Source organism: Perca flavescens, chromosome 18, assembly GCF_004354835.1.
Source record: "Perca flavescens isolate YP-PL-M2 chromosome 18, PFLA_1.0, whole genome shotgun sequence".
In the NCBI taxonomy this organism is placed as follows: Eukaryota; Metazoa; Chordata; class Actinopteri; order Perciformes; family Percidae; genus Perca; species Perca flavescens.
In genome coordinates, this window is record NC_041348.1 from 28,431,352 (window position 1) to 28,450,012 (window position 18,661).

General features: G+C 40.7%; 1 protein-coding gene and 2 long non-coding RNA genes across 3 annotated transcripts; all 3 read right to left on the bottom strand.

Annotated features, from left to right (window-relative positions):
• Positions 1-493: 493 nt before the first annotated feature.
• Positions 494-1,004, bottom strand: LOC114572692 (uncharacterized). Its single transcript, XR_003694800.1, has 3 exons — positions 884-1,004; positions 734-762; positions 494-562 (listed from the first exon to the last, which is right to left on the bottom strand). It is a non-coding gene; the product is annotated as an uncharacterized LOC114572692 (long non-coding RNA).
• A 337-nt stretch (positions 1,005-1,341) lies between these two features.
• Positions 1,342-13,042, bottom strand: LOC114572871 (uncharacterized). Its single transcript, XM_028604651.1, has 5 exons — positions 12,982-13,042; positions 12,400-12,738; positions 12,005-12,262; positions 1,775-1,813; positions 1,342-1,364 (listed from the first exon to the last, which is right to left on the bottom strand). The coding sequence occupies exons 1-5, from the start codon at positions 13,040-13,042 to the stop codon at positions 1,342-1,344; spliced, it is 720 nt and encodes a 239-aa protein (XP_028460452.1).
• Positions 13,043-16,895: 3,853 nt separating this feature from the next.
• Positions 16,896-17,357, bottom strand: LOC114572919 (uncharacterized). Its single transcript, XR_003694835.1, has 3 exons — positions 17,303-17,357; positions 17,036-17,122; positions 16,896-16,942 (listed from the first exon to the last, which is right to left on the bottom strand). It is a non-coding gene; the product is annotated as an uncharacterized LOC114572919 (long non-coding RNA).
• Positions 17,358-18,661: the final 1,304 nt, after the last annotated feature.

An 18,661-nucleotide genomic window follows, 5' to 3' on the forward strand; every position in this document is an offset into this window, starting at 1 on the left:
CTTTGTTCTTTTCTCAAAGAAAATCTGAACTCCAAGTCTTCCAGAGTCGCGGCCAAAGCCGATTCCAAAGACTGATGCTCGCCAGCAGCAGCAGCCATAAGCCCCGCCCACCGACTCTATACACGATGTGATTGGCCCGGACAGAATTTGGTTTTTTCAGCTCGCAAGCTAACGGAGAGTTGCTAGACTGACCCTGGCTGCAAATTACATTTGCTGCAACTAGGGTGCGTCTAGATTTCAAGGCTCCTGCATTGTATATAAAAGTATGACAATAAAGTTTCTCTTATCTTCATTTCTAATACGTATATACACAGAGATTTAAAAACTTGAGCAAAGCTTTACCTTTAAAAGCAATGAGTCAAATCCTAACATCAAGATGTCATTGTTAAACTGAAATACAAGTTAGACTTCAGTTTTTAGATACGACTCAAAATGATGTTACAAATTTTTTCTTTTTCTGGTGAGTTGATGTTGAAGTTGTTGATCAGTGGAGTCTGATAGAAACAGAAGGTTCTCCAACGTTTTCATAGGTCACTGTACCTTCATCTTCATCATGATGCTCCTGTGAAAAACACAACACGCTGGAGATTCTGAGATCAAATGGAACAAATAAATCTCCTTTGTTGCTGCAGCCACTTAGACTCAAAACAATCCAGTCAGCACTGTTTATTCTTATTGTAAATAGTGAAATATCACAAATACAAGCGTTTGATTATTCAGTTTTAACACTCACAGCATTGCCGTCCATCTGGGTTCTGTTTCCTGAAAAGACAAAAAAAGAGCAGACTTTAGTTTCCACGCTGTAAATCTACGTTCATCAATTGTTCTTGTTCATTAGACATTCATTAAATCTTCTAAAAATAACATCTGTGAATATTCTCACCTTTAGTTCTCATCCATATGTTGACCACCACAACAGTTATTATGAGTGCTGCTAAACCCACAGACACCATGATGACCCTCCACCAGTCTGAAGAGAATAAAAACATGATATATATTTGGGCTGCAGCTTTCTGTTGTATTCAAAATCCTGTAGCTCAAAGGGAATAAACGTGCTTTCTCCAACGTGAATATCTCCATTTGGCAGCCAGTCGGTCTGACATTCATACTTTAGGCTTCATAAGAGAGAGAGAGAGAGAGAGAGAGAGAGAGAGAGAGAGAGAGAGAGAGAGAGAGAGAGATATCGAAACAGAATTAAAGTTCCTATGTACATGTCCCAAATATGAAGGCTTAAGAACCAAATATTTCCAAAAATTCGAAAAACATATACCACTCTTCACTACCTACACTGAGGACAACAAGCTTCCTTTTTTATTAGGGGAAGATAAAAACACAGCATGGCTAGCAGCTAAATATGTCTTCTCCTGCCACAATACAAGGCAACATAAATAGAAAATTGTATAGATTATCATTTCTTTTCTAATTTATTATTTTAGTTATTTGTATTCTTTTTTTTATATATTGTTTCAATGTACCCTCTGAGGGAACTGCACAGAAGTTGTTTTGTATCTGCATTTATATCATAATTATAATATTTTTACTTGTATTATTATTATTATTACATCATATGTATTTACTCCTTGTCATTTTATATGCATGTTTGTTCTTATGCTTTGGCAACACAGATGTATTTCTTTGTCATGCCAATAAAGCAACATGAAATTGAAATTGAAATTGACAGAGAGAGAGAGAGCAAGAGAGAGAGAGAGAGAGAGACAGAGAGAGAGGCAGAGAGAGAGACAGCGAGAGACAGAGAGAGAGAGAGAGAGACTACCTTGTTTTGATGTATTGTCTTCTCCCTCTGTTGTGCTTCCTTTTGATTGTTTGGAATATATGAAATAATAAAACACAACAAATGTTGATAACATACCTCATGTTTACCGTCTGACAAGACTAAACAAGAAATAAGTACAAAAAATAAATACATCAAATAAAACCAACTGTACCTGTTTCCTTACAAGATGACTGTGTCAGTCTGACATAGGGCTGGGCGATAGGGAAAAAATCAGATATCACGATATTCTTGACCAAATACCTCAATATTGATATTGGTGCTTTAACAAAATATCTTCACACTTAGATTTTAGATAAATAATCATCAGTAATGTGGATATAATGTCTAAGTGGGGAAAAGACAAATAATATAACAGCTAGAACAGTCTGGTAAGTTCGGAAAGTGACATCACTTTACTGTTATGCAGCCTTTAAAACCAGGAAAAAACAACACTTATGTCATATTACGATATTAAGATATCCAAAATCTAAGACGATATCTAGTCTCATATCACGATATCGATTTCATATCGATACATTGCCCAGCCCTAGTCTGACATTCATAGTTTAGGCTTCATAAGGAGAGAGAGAGAGAGAGAGAGAGAGAGAGAGAGAGAGAGAGTGAGTGAGAGAGTGATATGTACTATATATGTATTTAATATGATGAGATATATGAGAGTGATATGTACTATATATGTATTTAATATGTGATATGTACTATATGCATTTTCTGTAAACTGCTTTGGCAACAACAGGTCTTCTTTGTTCATGCCAATAAAGCAAATTGAATTGAATTGAATTGAGAGAGAGAGAGAGAGAGACAGAGAGAGAGTGTTCCATCTCGTTATTTACAAAATAATCTCTTTTCAACAGGCCAATAAATACGTACATAAATATACACTTAAATACATGTCATCACCTCCTGAGAAAAGATGAGTTGGTCTCCTTCAACAGAGAACAACAAATCACCATGGGCCCAGATCACACTGAACGGATCCACATCCTTCATCTCTTTATAATAATTAAAATCAATACTGATTCTGGCTTTCAACATCTGAGTAAACAGTAGATTCATATTAATATATACAGATTCATCCACCTTCCTCTTCCTGCTCACATACACAGCCATCTTTGATTGGCCCAAGATGAAGTTTAACAGCTGGCATTTATGTTTAGCAAACTTACTGTACCTGAACCCAAGGATGAACATTTGTTTGGAGAAAACCTCCCCTACCTTACTAAACAGTTTCTCCAGCAACAAGAACAACGGCAGCAGACGCACACACTCAGAATAACAATGAAACACAGTTTCTGTTTCATCACAATAAGGACATTTGTTACCTAACCCCAGGACTAATGACAGACAGGAACTTGTTGCCTGCCACTATCCCGGGTAGCACTCTCCACTGTAGGTCAGCTACTCTTTTAGTTAATGGTGGTTTGTATAAACTCCTCCACGCAGGTTGGACATCAGCCGCCAAACCCAGATGTCCTCGCCACGTTGGGTCAACTCGTTCATGAAACTTACCCTTATTTAAACACAGCACCTTCATTTTATAAAAGTCATTCCCTTTTTCCTCTTTCAGGTCTAAAGTGCAGTGCTTCACATCCAAAAAAACAAAAACAACATAGTTATCAAGACTGGGACAGACACATAAACCAGGGAAGGAATCGTCAGATTGAGGTGTAATCAGACCAACATTATATTCCTCCAACATTATGGATTCATGTCCAGACAGATTGTACTTCCAGTGATCCAACAGTTTGGTGATGATTCTGACTGATCTCACACCCAGAACAGCTGCCAAAGCAGTAGCATTGTTTAGTTTCGGACCAGCGATATCCACCACATTCCCCAGCGTGAGCACCCGTGCTCTGCAGAACACCTCTGTGATGGCAGAACCTGCCCAGCAGAGGTAATCCAATTGTTCTCCGTACACCACCGGTTCCTGTAGCAGCCAGTGTAAGGAGTCACCTTGCACCCTTCTCTCCTTGATCAACAGCTTCCACACTGTAAACAAGCCGCGATAGAAAGGAGGCAACGCCTGGAAACTCTGCTTCCTTACATCCATCAGGAACAGAGAATATTTTAATCCAAAACCCTTAAAGTTGTTCAGCACCCAATGGGCCAGAGGTCTCCAGATCAAGTCTTTAGGGCCAAACAGCAGTCTCTGGATGAACTGCAGGCTGAAAGCAGCGCCCCTGCTGGCCAAATGAACAAGTCCATGTCCTCCTCCTTCCTTGGGAAGAAAGAGAACAGACAGGGGAATCCTGCAGCTTATCCCCCCAAAAAAATAACTAAAACAGATTGAATCTTTGCAAGTAAATTAGAAGGGGGATCCACACAAGACAGTTTATGCCACAGAGAAGAGGACAGCAGATTGTTAATAACAAGTGTCCTCCCTCTATAGGACATGCTCGGTAAGAGCCACTTCCATTTCTTCAAACGGCCTTCTATTTTTTCCAAAGCGTTATTCCAGGTTTTTTTGCATCACACACTCCTCACCCAAAAACACCCAAATACTTTACCCCTCCTTTCTTCCAGGTTAGCCCTCCTGGTAGAGATAGAGTGTTCTGTGACTTATCTCCCACCACCACAGCTTCACTCTTAGCCCAGTTAACTTTAGCAGAAGAAATAAGATTAAAGATGCTCACATTCTCTACCAAAGTGTCGATATGTGTTTGCTTGTTCAAAACAACCATGACATCGTCAGCATAAGCTGATATTTTAACTGCTGAAGCACACCCAGGAAAACACACACCTAAAAGTTCCTTTCCAAAAAGTTCAATTAAAAGCTCGCAATATCACGGTACAGTACCTGAATCTTAGCAATGAAACCTGGGCTGAAGTCAAAAGCATTGAGCGTTTGCCACAAATACTGGTGTTCAACCCGGTCAAAAGCCTTTTCCTGGTCTATGGAAATAAGATCAGTATACATACCCAGTGAGCCAGAGACATCCAAAACATGCAGAATTAAAGTGAAATTATCACTCATTAACCTGCCGGGCACACAGTAAGCCTGGTCGTCTTGAACCACTTCAAAGCAAGAGCTTTGGACATTATGTTATAGTCCCCACACAGCAGAGAAACAGGTCTCCAGTTCTTTAATTCCTGTAAATCTCCTTTCTTTGGCAGCAGGGTAATGACTGCCCTTCTGCTGCTCAGCGGCAGACGTCCTCTACTCAAACCGTCCTGAAACACCTCCAGCAGATCTTCACCAATCACTGGCCAGAAGGTCTTGTAAAAATCCACAGGCAGCCCGTCAATGCCTGGTGCCTTACCATTCCCCAGGCTCATCAGAGCAACATACAATTAAATTAGGGACAGTAGATCTTCCAGCACGGTGTTGTTGTCAGCACCCACCTGAGGAAGCCCAGCAGCTGACTCAGCATCTTCCACATACTCCTCTTTGAACAGGCCTTTGTAGAACTCTAGGTCTTGAAGAGACCTGGTAATGTGCTTGGTGACACTGTGAGTATATTGCTGACAAAAAAGTTTCACCTGAACCTTTCCGAGATCCCACTACTGCTGCAACGATGGGAAACTGGACTTATGACTCCGGTGTATACACCACACACACCCAAATGCCTCTTTAAAAGAGTTATCATTTAAAAGTCCAGTGTTAAAGTGCCAATATGCGCTGTGCAATTTTACATTTTGAATATAAACAGAGCACTGGACAAGACAATGGTCAGTAAAACCAACAAGAGTAATTAAAGCTGCGAGCAGCGATGGACGGGCCCTCGCGCCTCTGCGCGCGTCGGGGTTACCGGCGGACTCCGCTCCTTGCGACCGCGCATTTGCGCGGCACTCAGACGCCGCGAATCGTCAACAATGAAAAGGGAACTCCCCACCGAGTACAACGATAGCTCACACAAGACTCTACGTTATACGGTTCATTAGCTGTGAAAAGGGGCGTGGCAAAAGTTTAGGGGGGTGGGTCAAACCATCACCAATTAAAAAGGAAGTCTGTGCTGAGTTCAATGATACCTCACACAAGACTCTACCTTAGATGGGTCAGCATTTATTCAAAAGGTCGTGGCTTAAGCATAGGGGGCTGGTCAAACCATGACCAATTAAAAACGAAGTCTCTGCTGAGTTCAATGACACCTCACACAAAACTCTACCTTAAACGGTTCAAATGTTAAGAAAGGGGGCGTGGCCTGAGTACGTGGGCGTGGCCATATTATAGGGGGCGGCTCAGTATCACACGTAGACCACACACTCTGAGTTTCATGCAAATTGGATGATGTCATATAAGGCAGATTTCCTGTTGCCAGCGGGGGGCGCTATGACCAAAAGTTAATTTTGTCCTGTAGGTGTCCTCAGGCATGGACCCTTGTCAATCGAGAGAAATTTCGGGCAGATACGACAACGTACACTCAAGTTACAACAACTTCTTTGTTCATCGCTAAACACTCAAAATAGCCGCCAAGCCAGGCCCACACCGTCTGACGAAAAGTTTTTCTTTTAATAATTTTTCATTGTTAAGGTGTTGGGATGGTACAGACCAAGTTTGAAGTCCATCGGATGAAATCTCTAGGAGGAGTTCGTTAAAGTATAGCACCTTGACTTTTAGGCCTACTTCCTGTTGCCACTAGGGGGCGCTATGACTTTAAGTAAATGTCGGCCTTTATTTGTCCTCAGGGTTGGACTCTTATGAATCCTGAAAAGTTTTGAGGTAATCGGACAACGTACACTCGAGTTACACCCACTTCCTCTCTTGGCGGCGAAACGCACAAAATGGCTGCCCTGCCATCAAGGTTAACGAAAACGAACGAAATAACGAAAACTAGATGGGAAAAAACATTGTCGTTAACTGAAATAAAAATAAAAACGAGGCATTACAAAAAAAACGATAACTAAACTAAAACTGTAATGTCTGTTTGCAAAACTAACTAAACTGAAATAACATTATCGAGTAAATGTCCTTAGTTTTCGTCTTTGTCAATGTCTTTCACAGAGCAAATACATTATATCTTTCAGAGTTGACATTTCCGACCTGTTTTATTCAGTCTATGCCGTAGACATATAGTTTCCGACTGGGAACCCAGAAATTCCGACATTCCACGTCAAATGGAACACAACATGTCCATGCCCCTCGCCTGGCATCATAGCGGTACCGAAAGTCTGAAGAAAGCGGCAGAGTCCTATCTGATTATGACTGTGTCAGATAAAAGCAAGTGCCTCGCAGTGGAAGGTGGTAAAATCAGTGGACAATTCCCACGAATTTGAAAGTACATTTGAGAAGCGCGCTCAAGGAGGCTAACCTAGCTTACCTTAACAAGCAGGGACAGGGCAAGGAGAACGCAAAGCCCCCTTCCCCCGAAACAGAAGCTAATATAACCCCGGTACAGGGCCCGGATGTATGGGGCAGGGCCAGGCAGCATGACGGAGACAACAGCAGGACAGAGAACACTACAGGAGGGCTTTCACCGGTGACCCGATAGCTGCTGGTTAGTAAATATGCACGAACACCAAAAGCGTGAGGACGCGTGGGTTAATATGTGGATTGATACTGGGATGTCTAGCTACACAACTGTGGGAGTCGACTGACTTCAAAAAGTTCGCCACTTTACTCGAACCAAAGTTCAAAACACCTGTTTATGTATGTCTTCTTTAGTCTGTTGGCTATTTAGGTTTTTTCCTGACACAGTTACTAACACATTTTGCACTTACTGCTGCGTCTTGTGTAGACTGTTTACATACAGTATCTCACAAAAGTGTTTTTTACATTTTAGTAAATATTTCATTATATCTTTTAATGGGACAACACTGAAGAATTACACTTTGCTACAATAAAGTATTAAGTGTGCAGCTTGTATAACAGTGTAAATGCACTCTCCCCTCAAAATAACTCAACATACAGCCATTAATGTCTAAACCGCTGGCAACAAAAGTCAGTACACTCCTATGTTTAATTCCCATAGAGGCAGGCAGATGGTTATTTTTAAAGGCCAGTGATTTCATGGATCCAGGATACTATGCATCCTGATAAAGTTCCCTTGGCCTTTGGAATTAAAATAGCCCCCCCCACATCATCACATACCTTCACCATACCCCCACATCATCACATACCTTCACCATACCTTGAGAGTGGCATGGGGTACTTTCCATAAAATCATCTCTCACTGCAAATCAAACCAGCTATTAGGCAAACTGACATAAAACCATGCCAATCTATGGTGAAGGGCATGTGATGATGTGGGGCTATTTTAATTTAACATAGGGTGTACTCACTTTTGTTGCCAGCGGTTTAGACATTAATTGCTGTGTGTTGAGTTATTTTGAGAGGACAGCACATTAACACTGTTATACAAGCTGTACACAGTGTAATTTCTTCAGTGTTGTCCCATTAAAAGATATAATGAAATATTTACACATATGTGAGGGGTGTACTCACTTTTGTGAGATACTGTATTTGTGCTCATCATCATATGTACATTTTATGTACTGGTGTTATTGTTGAATACATTGTGAATACATATTTCTAAAATTGTATGATGTTTATGTTGAGTTATTATTACACGATACTTTTTTCTGACCTTTGTGAATCTTGCCCCCAATAAATAACCCATATTAGAAAAGACTAAAACTAAGACTAAAACTAATAAAAACTAAACTAAAACCAAGCATTTTCAAAAAATAAAAACTAAACTAAACTAGCAAAACCGCTTTAAAAACTAATTAAAACTAAACTGAATTTGAAAACAAAAAGTCAAAAGGAAATAAAAACTAATGAAAAATGCAAAACTATAATAACCTTGCCTGCCACGGCCACGCCCTATGACGAAAAGTTTTTCTTTTAACAACTTTTCATCTTTACCATCTTAAGATGGCACAGACCGAGTTTGAAGTTGATCGGATGAAATCTCTAGGAGGAGTTCGTTAAAGTACGACATGTGGAAATGGCCAAAATCGCACTAATTTCGAACATTTAATTCAAAATGGCGGACTTCCTGTTGGGTTTAGGGTATGGCTCTAATGACATTTTTTGTACATCTTGACATGTTACATGTGTGTACCACGTTTCGTGAGTTTACGTTAAACGCACTGCAGGGGCTCAATTTTCTTAACTTTCTAGGGGGCGCTAGCGAGCCATTTTTGTGCGCCTATTCCCGAAACCCTTAAAATACATACATTTTCACCAGACTTGATGCGACCGCGAAATTTGGTGAGTTTTTGAATATATTAAGCCCCTCAAAAAGCCAATTCATTTGACGGGAAAATAAAAATAATAATAATAGAAAGAAACAATAATTCCTTCAGTTTCAATAGGGCCTTCGCCGCTGTCGGCGCTCGAGGCCCTAATTACACACTTTTTAAAGACACCAAAATGGTGTTTAAAACAATAAAAGCGATCCAGCCTGGCCAAAGACAACATGTTTTCTCTGGAATGACTCCAGGTGTAGTCAGTCGTTCATGTTAAAACCTCTCCACACATCCTCCATCAGACGCCTGAGTCGGGCCGAGGAAGCAGGATGAGGCTCCAGGTGATTACGATCTTAACTGGGATTCTCTGTGCAGTTAAAGTCACCTCCCAAAAAACAAAAAATCATCAGTACAATCCTGAATGACATCACACAAAAGGTTTAAAAATGTCACTTGTTCAATGGCCGAAACTGTAGCATACACATTTACAAAAATAAGTTTAACATTTTCATACTGAACCTTATTTTTTATAATGTGCCCACACATGATCTCCTCCACACTAAAGGAGCAGGGACGGAAGCCCTTAGAGAAGAGCACCCCGACCCCCCCACTGTTAGAGGCTTTATGGCTGAGAATAACTTCCCCAGGCCACTGCTTCTTCCACTCACTCTCATTCTCCACATCACTGTGAGTCTCCTGCACAAAAATAACATCAAGGTTTTTTAACTCCATCAGTTTAAACAGAGAAGCCCTTTTTACATCACGCTATCTTTCCTCAGCCACGCCACAGACCTGATAAACCCTCTCAGATCAGGGAAAAACTGCTCGGTCTTAACCGCCTTGATCCCTTTAGTGTCCTGCAGGAACTTCTTGATCTTCTCCAGAGGATAAAGAGTTAACTCCTCTACTTGGGATGATGTCCACTCACATTCCTCCTCCTCCTCCTCATCACCATCCTCATCACACAGATCCTCTAGCAGCTTTTTAGCTTTTGCCTCACTCTGCTCTTTGTTAGAACTGCTTTTTCTTTTGCTGGATCTTTTAGTTATATCCATCTCTTCGGACATATTTTCAGCCAAAACATCATCAACCACATTTGTAACATTCGGACTGCAGCTTCTCCAACACCGCATGGCCGCCATCCACGGGCATGATGCCCGGCTGACAACCAAACTACCCGAAACCCACCACCAACTAATAACTAACAACCACACAACCAAATAAACACATACAAAACCCCGAAATAAACAGAAAAACAAAGATAGAAACTCACACGCTCCTTATACTCACTGTGCACACACACTCACACATCCGGTCAGAGAGAGAGAGAGAGAGACAGAAAGAAAGAGAGAGAGAGAAACAGAGAGAGAGAGCTAATGTGTTTGTTTTCTTTCTTACATTTTTTTGTTGTTTGTTTTGTTTGATGTATTGATATACTGTTGTTGTTTTCATGTTTTTCTTTTTAAATTTATATTTTAGTTTACTCAATGGATTGTATGTATGTATTTTTTCACATCTTATTATACTTGATGCTTTGGCAATATTGTTATTTCTGACATTCACGCCAATAAAGCAATTTGAATTGAGAGAGAGAGAGAGGGAGAGAGAGAGGGAGAAAGAGAGAGAGAGAAAGAGAGAGAGAGAGAGAGAGTATGATGTTAAGTAACTACCAGGGGTCCGTTCCAGGTAGAAGGTTTAACAAACTCTGAGTGTAACCCTGATGTCTGAGTTGATTTACCCTGAGATGGGAAGCTCTGAGTTTTTGGTTCCAGAACAGCTGATTTGAGTTGGTTCAATCAACTCGGAGTAGGTTCACTCAGGGTTACGCGCGTGCACAAAAGGCAGCATGAATGGAGCCATGATTCTACGATTCACCATGGTAACAACCACAAACAAATGGGTCGGCGGAAATACTCATGCGCACAAACAGCGAGTTTGAACATGTATTTCGTTAAAAAAGCAAGACAGCTGCTGCTGCTGCAAAAGAGAGAGAATTGGTGTGTGAGAAAATTGCTACTCGAGTCAATGCGTAAGCATTCACAGTGTATTAATTTCCTATTCAATCACAGTTAACTTATAATATTACTGGTGAAAACTGGAATTGTATTACACCTATCATTTCATTTAGGTGCAATCCTGCGGGCGAAAAAGTAAACTATAACTAATCCCATTCTGAGGCTGCAGCACCATGATCATTAACAGAACTATAATGTATAATCATTTATTTCTTTTTAATGGCTCTACTGTCCAGGGAACACTACAAAAACGTTTAAAAAATGTTTCAGAGCGAGTCACACTTTTCTGATTGCTCTGCATACAGTGGCTTTACTATTACAGTATGATCCGCTACACTGTTGAAACACAAGAAAACTGCCGTTTGCAAAAAACGTAATGCGACACAAAGAATCTGCTGGGATGTTAAAGTCTGTCCACGATGGTTGATGTTAGTGATATGAGGACGGATAAGGTATCTACATATCTAATGGACTGTGATAAAAAATACCTCTCAAATCGGTTATGTGGAAATGAAAATACATCTATAGTCGGGACTAATACCGACGTAAACTCTCTGTGAATTAATACAGCTTTTTCATCAATGGGATCGTCGACAAAAGGACATGACATGTTTGAGAAAAAAACGTTTTATAATCTGCCTAATATAAACCAATACGTTTTTTTAGTCATGCAGATAAAACTGCATTAAAATGCGCCTGATACAGACTGAATGAATGAGGAAATGAGTTTCGAAACTCGAGGTTTCTTGAAGAAAACCTTCTCCCGACCAGGTTAGGTTCACAGACTCAGTTACCATAGTAACTGACTCTGAGGTTAAGTTACCTCTCTTTCTGGAACGGAAAACCGAGAGTTTCCCTCATCTCAGGGTTAACAAACTCAGAGTTTTCACTAAACCTGCTTTCTGGAACGGACCTCTGGTGGTGTTGGTGTGTTATCTGTTCCCACTGTTGCGCAAAACACAACAAATGTGTTAAAATACTTCATATTTACTATCTGAAGAGACTGAACAAGAAAGAAGAATCATCTTAAAAGTTTAAATGTATCAAATAAAACCAACTGTACCTGGTTTCTTACAAGAGGACTGGGGGCCGACAGTACACAGCAGCGTGTTTCCATTCTTCTTATCTGTCACCTTACACTTCAGTAACTTCTGATTAAGATGAGGAGGAAATGACACACTGGCTGAACAGGTAAGAGGTGTTATCTCCACGTCATTCTCATTCCCCTCATACAGCCACTTCACTGAGTGATCACACCCAGCATATGTCAACACAGTGCAGATCAAGGTGACTGTATCATCAGTGTTCTTCTGTTCTTCCACTGGTGAAGATGGAGATATTGTGAGAGAAAGACAACAAGAGTTAAATTAACTTCATCACTGTAATCATAATTATTGTCATGTTTCAGTATATTGTTCTAACAAGACAGTTAGTAAACTTTATGATGTAAATACTCACTGGTAACAACAGACAGATGAACCACAGCATCTGGACCTTGTTGTGGTCCTCCTGGTCTGTAGAACTGTCTGCAGGTGTAACGACCAGCATCCTCCTCTGTGACCTTCTTTATAACCAGAGAACATTTCTCTTTAACACTCAGTCTGTCTGATTTAGCTTTGGGAATCTCATCATTAATCTGTCCAAAGTCTATCAGCGTTACTGCTGCTGCTTCCCCTTTACGACTAGAAAGCCAAGTGGTGCTACTACACTTGTCCTGAATTATCACATTTTCACAAGGCAGAGTGACTTCATCTCCAGCTCTGACAGTGATGTAGAGGAGGTTTTGTCCAGCTACTTCTGTTGAAGATGAGACAAACATGACGGAGATAAGAATTTGGCATTTATGGGTTTAGTTAGGCTATGTGAGAGGATGATCACTAATTACAAAAGAGATCAGCAAACTTGCCTTAATCAAAATCCACTCGACACACCATTTTCAAAACAAACAGCAAACTTGGCTGTTTCATTTATATCAATGTTAATCACTTAAATACTATCATTAACTTTTCTTTGTGTCATGTATGTGATTTGGGTCCTTACCTGTAAACTGAAGCAGCAGAATCACAAATAAAGTTATTTGAATCCGTCTGAATTCAGCCATCGTGCCTCTCCGTCTCTCTCTCTTGTTCTCTCGCCCTCGACTGTCAACGTTTCTGACTTCTTGAGGAGAGATACAGCGGTTACTTCCCCTTCTGAGTAAGGTGTGACTTCCTTATAGTGACTACATGTTTTCTTATCTTTCTTTCAGTTGATGAATTCACAGATCAACTTTTCAACTTATTAATTTCTTGACGATATCTTAACAGCCAAAAAGCCAGATGTGGTTCAGTGTGAAGATAAAGTACTTGAGCCACTGATGAGTTTTCAGATGAGTTCTCAGCCCCACAGATGATGAGGAGAGAACCTGTGGCTCTGTCTTTTGACCAAACCCCTTTTCATTCAAAGTTCAACAAGAGAAGCTTCAGGTCAGAATGTAAACTTCTCACACAGAAGGAATGTTTATAGATTCAATTAAAATGCTGAAATTAGTCAATCTGCTCGCACACCAGATATTTACACCTGGTGCAATATGTCCATACAAAGGAAAATGATGTAACGTTAGTGGTTTGTTGGTTCCTCATGCAGCTTAGTGTTGTTTCCTGAGAACTGAAGGGGAAGTGTTTGGTGAGGTAACAGCAGCAGCAGAGCTCGGCAGGTTTTACTCTGATGATTAGCATCTGTCTCTTTTACAGTACTCCTCCCTAAACATGAAGGTATGGACCCATTTGTATTGGTGGCAGAGAGAAATGTTTTAACTGTCACAATATTTTAAAAGGTGGCAGTTGCCTCATTCTGCAATTTGAATTTAGATGACAGTTCAAGACGTGACCAAAGTTTTTTTTTACCTTTAAGAGAAAGAATAAACGTGAGCGCTTGCTGTCTACTTTTCATTGATGTCAGGGACGGTGAGGCAAGGTACAAGATTGTGGAACCAAAAGCAGACTCAGGAGGCAGAGAGTAGATTATGTAGGTTTTAATTAAAAACACACAGGAATAGGCAGCCAGGCAGAGCAACTTGGTAGGCAGCATATTCTCAAAAAAGGTCAAAAAACATGGCAGAGGTATCAGGCAGGGCTCAGTCAAGTATCCAAATTGGCAAAAACAGGCAGAGTTCGGTACACAGTTTGTCAGGCAAAAACACAGGCAGTACTACAGGCAGGGTTTAGTCAGATAACCAAGGTGGCAAAAACAGGCAAACTTATGTACACAAGTAGGCAGGGAAAAAGGAAGGATGATTGGCAACTCCCTTGTTGTCAAGCGGGAGGATGGAAGGAAAACCAGACTGGAGTCCAAGAACAGCAGAGGCATGACAGGTCACAGGCTCAGAAGAGGGGATTCTGGCCGAACTGTGACAATTGACTTTAAATCAATTATTCCCTCTTTTAGTTGTGTTTAACTGGATGGAATTTGGGGCATCTGCATAATTGTAGTGAGAGATTTAGCAGTTTGGCTCAATGTTTATTTGCTAAAGTGAGCTGGTGTAAGCATTACCTTCTGTTAAAATATTTTCACAGAAAATACAAAGCACGATTAAAAAACAACACAACAGAGAACAGAGGACAACAGCATCATGTTCAGCAGTTAGAACTATCACAGTTTAGTTCTAATCGTGGTCAACAGTCAGAGCTTCCAGCTTGAAGGATTGTTACTGAAAAGAAATCGGTTTATGAAAATGAACTTTGGAGATTGCTGATCTTTGAGGATTTCTCTGGTTGGTGAAGTTTTTAGAGATCTGTTCATTATGAGTTAAGCTGACAGGTGAAGATTCCAATATTTACTCCAACACACCAGTGAATATCCAAAGCTATAAAATGTCTCTCGGGTGCTGTGGTCTCTTATGTGTTTGCTCTGTTAACGGCGGTGTAGAGGTCGCTGGGATCAGCAGAGGCTCCGGCAGGAGAGGAGGAAGCTTTCACAGAGCTGTAGGTCACTGAATCCCCTTCATCATCATCATCATCATCATTTCTAACCCGTACCTGAGAAGTAAGAAGGAAACAGCTCCCAACTTAAGGCTGTTTTATGCTTCTGCGTCAACTCCACGACGTAGCTGCGCTGTCGCTCCTACGGCGCCGTGACCCTTTCAGAGTTCTGCGTCGGGGTGGCTTTGCATCGCGGTGAATTTAACCACCATAACCCTGGGGGGGGTGTGGCTTTTGCGAGGTGTCTGCCAGCCAGTTTATGTTATGTTAGCAAGCAGTTTACAAATGGATAACCTCATTGTAACCAAAATATTTCTGAGTTTATTTGCAAAGCTTATATCAGTGAACTAGCATGTTGCTACTCCCCACAGTAGGCTGCTTAAAACACTGACTATCAACACACAGGACCAGTTGACCAATCACAGTCCTTGTGGTCTGCGTTGCCTAGATGCAAAGTTGCACATTTTTGGAGGTGAATGTCGAGCTACGGCGGAGGATTCGGAGGGGGGTCCACAGCGACGTAGAGGGGTCTTCGGGGGTACGCCGTCAGTTTGACGCAGAAGCATAAATCAGCCTTTACTGTACAGTAAATTCAACACAACATGGATACAATTAAATTGTGAAACAAAGTAACCTGGTTGTGAAAGAGCAGATTTTGCAGCCATGTAACAACTGACATGTTCACTTTGCTGCAGCTTTTATCTGCTCATTAGATCATGAAAAGTCTTGTGAGTGAAGTTGACATGTTGGTCTGATGGTGGCGATAGAGGACAAGTGAAGGAATCACCAATCACCAGGACTAAATCTGGGAGTGATGGTCACAGAGACGCAGAAGCTTTTGGAGTGTTGGTTCTTTGACTGCTCAATGCTCCACTTTGTTCACCAGCTAGTCTCTACCTGATATCGGGTGATGACTCAGAAATGATGTTGGGAGACCTCAGAGATGACGACCAGTCCGGAGCGTACAAATCAAATGCAGCTTAATTCAAACAGTGAACAAACATTCATGACACTGAGACAACCATGAGCATACAAACGTGTCTGCTCAACGGTGACCAACATATACATAGAAATAGATCCCTTTTAAACTCTTTTTGTGCTCACACAGCTTAATATATCTATTTTAGTTGGAACAGTTTACTCTTAAACTGAAGCTTTTATGGCACGTTCTCCTAATAGATTCCCACATTCCAGGCTCCAATTCCTCTGTGTGACAGTTGTACCCAAACTCATAATAGATTCACACATTCCTGTGGGTGAAGGTTGTCCCCAGACTAACCTTCTTGTGTAGTACACTACATACAAGATATAAAATACATTTGAAACATGTAGGCTGAAATATCCAACCTATCACTAACTGTGTCTGGCTGCTGTTTGCTGCTGAGCAGGGAGTGTACAATGCCTTTTTAAAGCCTTTTGTGTTGGAAAATGAGGCTCTGAGAGCGCTTGAGTGTGAAACAGAACAGTAAAGTTTTTGGCCGGACAGCAAAATAATGAGCTGAAACTCACTATGAAGCTCTGGAAAGCCGAGGGAGCAGCAGATTCATGGGCCTCAGTATACAGAAAGCTGAGTTTGTTTGGAACATTATGATATGAGATCAGTAATTCAAAAATATAATAAAAAGGTGATTTTAAAAAGAAATGTAAAACTGCCCTTAGATCACATGGGGGTTAATATTAGGAAGAAAGTGAAATAGTGCATTCACCGAAATGAACTATTCCTTAACCCTCCTGTTGTTCTCGGCTCAATAAGTGAAAGAAATGTTGGAAAAAAAGATGTCCAAAACGTTGCAAAAAAGTTAAAATTTTGACCCAGAAAAAAAAAAGTTGCACGATTGATGGGAAGATAACACAAGAGTTAAACAGATCCTTCCACTTCCACTCAAAAACGTAACCTTCAGCACATCACGATCACAACGTATTGTTCTCTGTTTACTACAGAACCACAGTAAGTTGTACTGAGCAAATAGTAAGATTTGTGTAAACATTTTATTCTTCAGTTTTAAAACTCACCGCCTTGTCATCCATCTGTTGTTTCTTCCCTGAAAACACAAGAGTCGGGTTTAGCTTCCACATTGAAGACACAGCTTTATCAAAACTTTGTTATTAAAAGTTGAATCTGTGAATATTGTCACCTTTAGTCATCTTCCGTCTGATGACAGCCACAGTGATGATTACGAGAGCCAGTAAACCTATGACCGCAATGAGGTACGGCCACCAATCTGGAAGAACAACAAATGAAAACATGCAAAACATTTTGGCTACAGTTTTAAAAACATGTAGCTTAGAAAATACAGATGAGAACATCTAAACCCAAAGCCAAGAGTGCATTGACATTTATACTTTTACCTTCCAAAGCGGAGAGAAAGACTGAATAATACCCTAAACTTTGGAGTCAGTACCTTGTGGTGATGATGAAGTAACACTGACAGCAGGTGTTGTTGAGGTGATTCTGGAATTTTTTGCTGCTTTCAATTGTTCTCATCGTGGTTGATGTTGTTGCATCCTCCCCTGGACAAAAGAAATAACACAACAAACAAACCAACCAACCGTATGTCAATAACATACCTCCTGATTTACCATCTGCACCAATGCCACATATCAATTCAAATTGATCTTAAACAGCTCATCATATTCTCACCTGGTGTCTCACCTGGGACTGAGGGTGTCCCCATTTGTGGTGTCCAGGGAAAAGGGGAGCAACAATCAATAATAAGCTGGGTGGTTAAAGAAAGAAAGGAAACAGAACGATTTGTACCATTAAACTATCTATTTGTGAAGGAGAGGTGATGTCCAGTAACCGCTGTGAAAGAGAAGAGAGAAACATGAAAAGTAAACTGAAATATGAATACACTCTCATGCTGAAAGTTTTAGATACATCGGAAGTTTGCAAATGTGTTTCATTCTGTTGACAATTTTCACAAAACTCAGCATGTTTACAACAAACTGCAGACTTGTCTGTCTATTTTGTAACGTTTCTGGTATTTGTGTATATTATGTGTATTGTTACCTGTAAACTGAAGCAGTATCCCAAATAAAGACATTTTAATCCATTTGAATTCAGCCATCATGCTTCTCTCTCTTTCTGTCCCTTTCTCATGTTGAGCGATGTGACAGTTTTCAAGGCATCGTATCACTTTTTCTTTTAAAGCTAACCTCTTTACTTCCCCTCAAAAACCCTCGCTTCTATGCCCTCTTCTGCCGTACAGCCATTCCAGATACTGTCAGTGGGGCGGATGGTTAAGCCTGTATTAAAGGGGTTATTTCAGATACTTCCCTATGGTTTAGATTATTTCTTTAGAGAGACACACACACACCTGTGTTAATGGGTCCTCGCTACGGTGGAAACCCGATGACGAGACAAGAGGCTTTTGATTGACAACCTAGATGTCCCCCGTATGTAAAATACACAGCACGCAGGAGATCTTTACAACCAAATAATTACAATTGATTATTCACGTTCGGACAGCCACTTCTGCCTTGGTCACAGAAGCTTCCGCTCAGCTGGAGGATCAAAGGCCTGCTTGTCAGATCGGTCCTCTGGGTTGCTGAAAACCACGCGGTTAAAGAGGAGTCCCCACTTCCCCTTTCAGGGTGTTCCCCGCTCACACGGGTGAAGTGGAGGACCAGGAGAAAAAAAGGGAAAAAGGAAAAAAGTCTTCTAAAAAGGCAAAAAAGGATTTACAAGGTTTTTTTTGGGGTCACCTTGTTCAAGACGAACACAGGTGTTTTTTATTTTATTTGAAGCAAAATGTTAACAA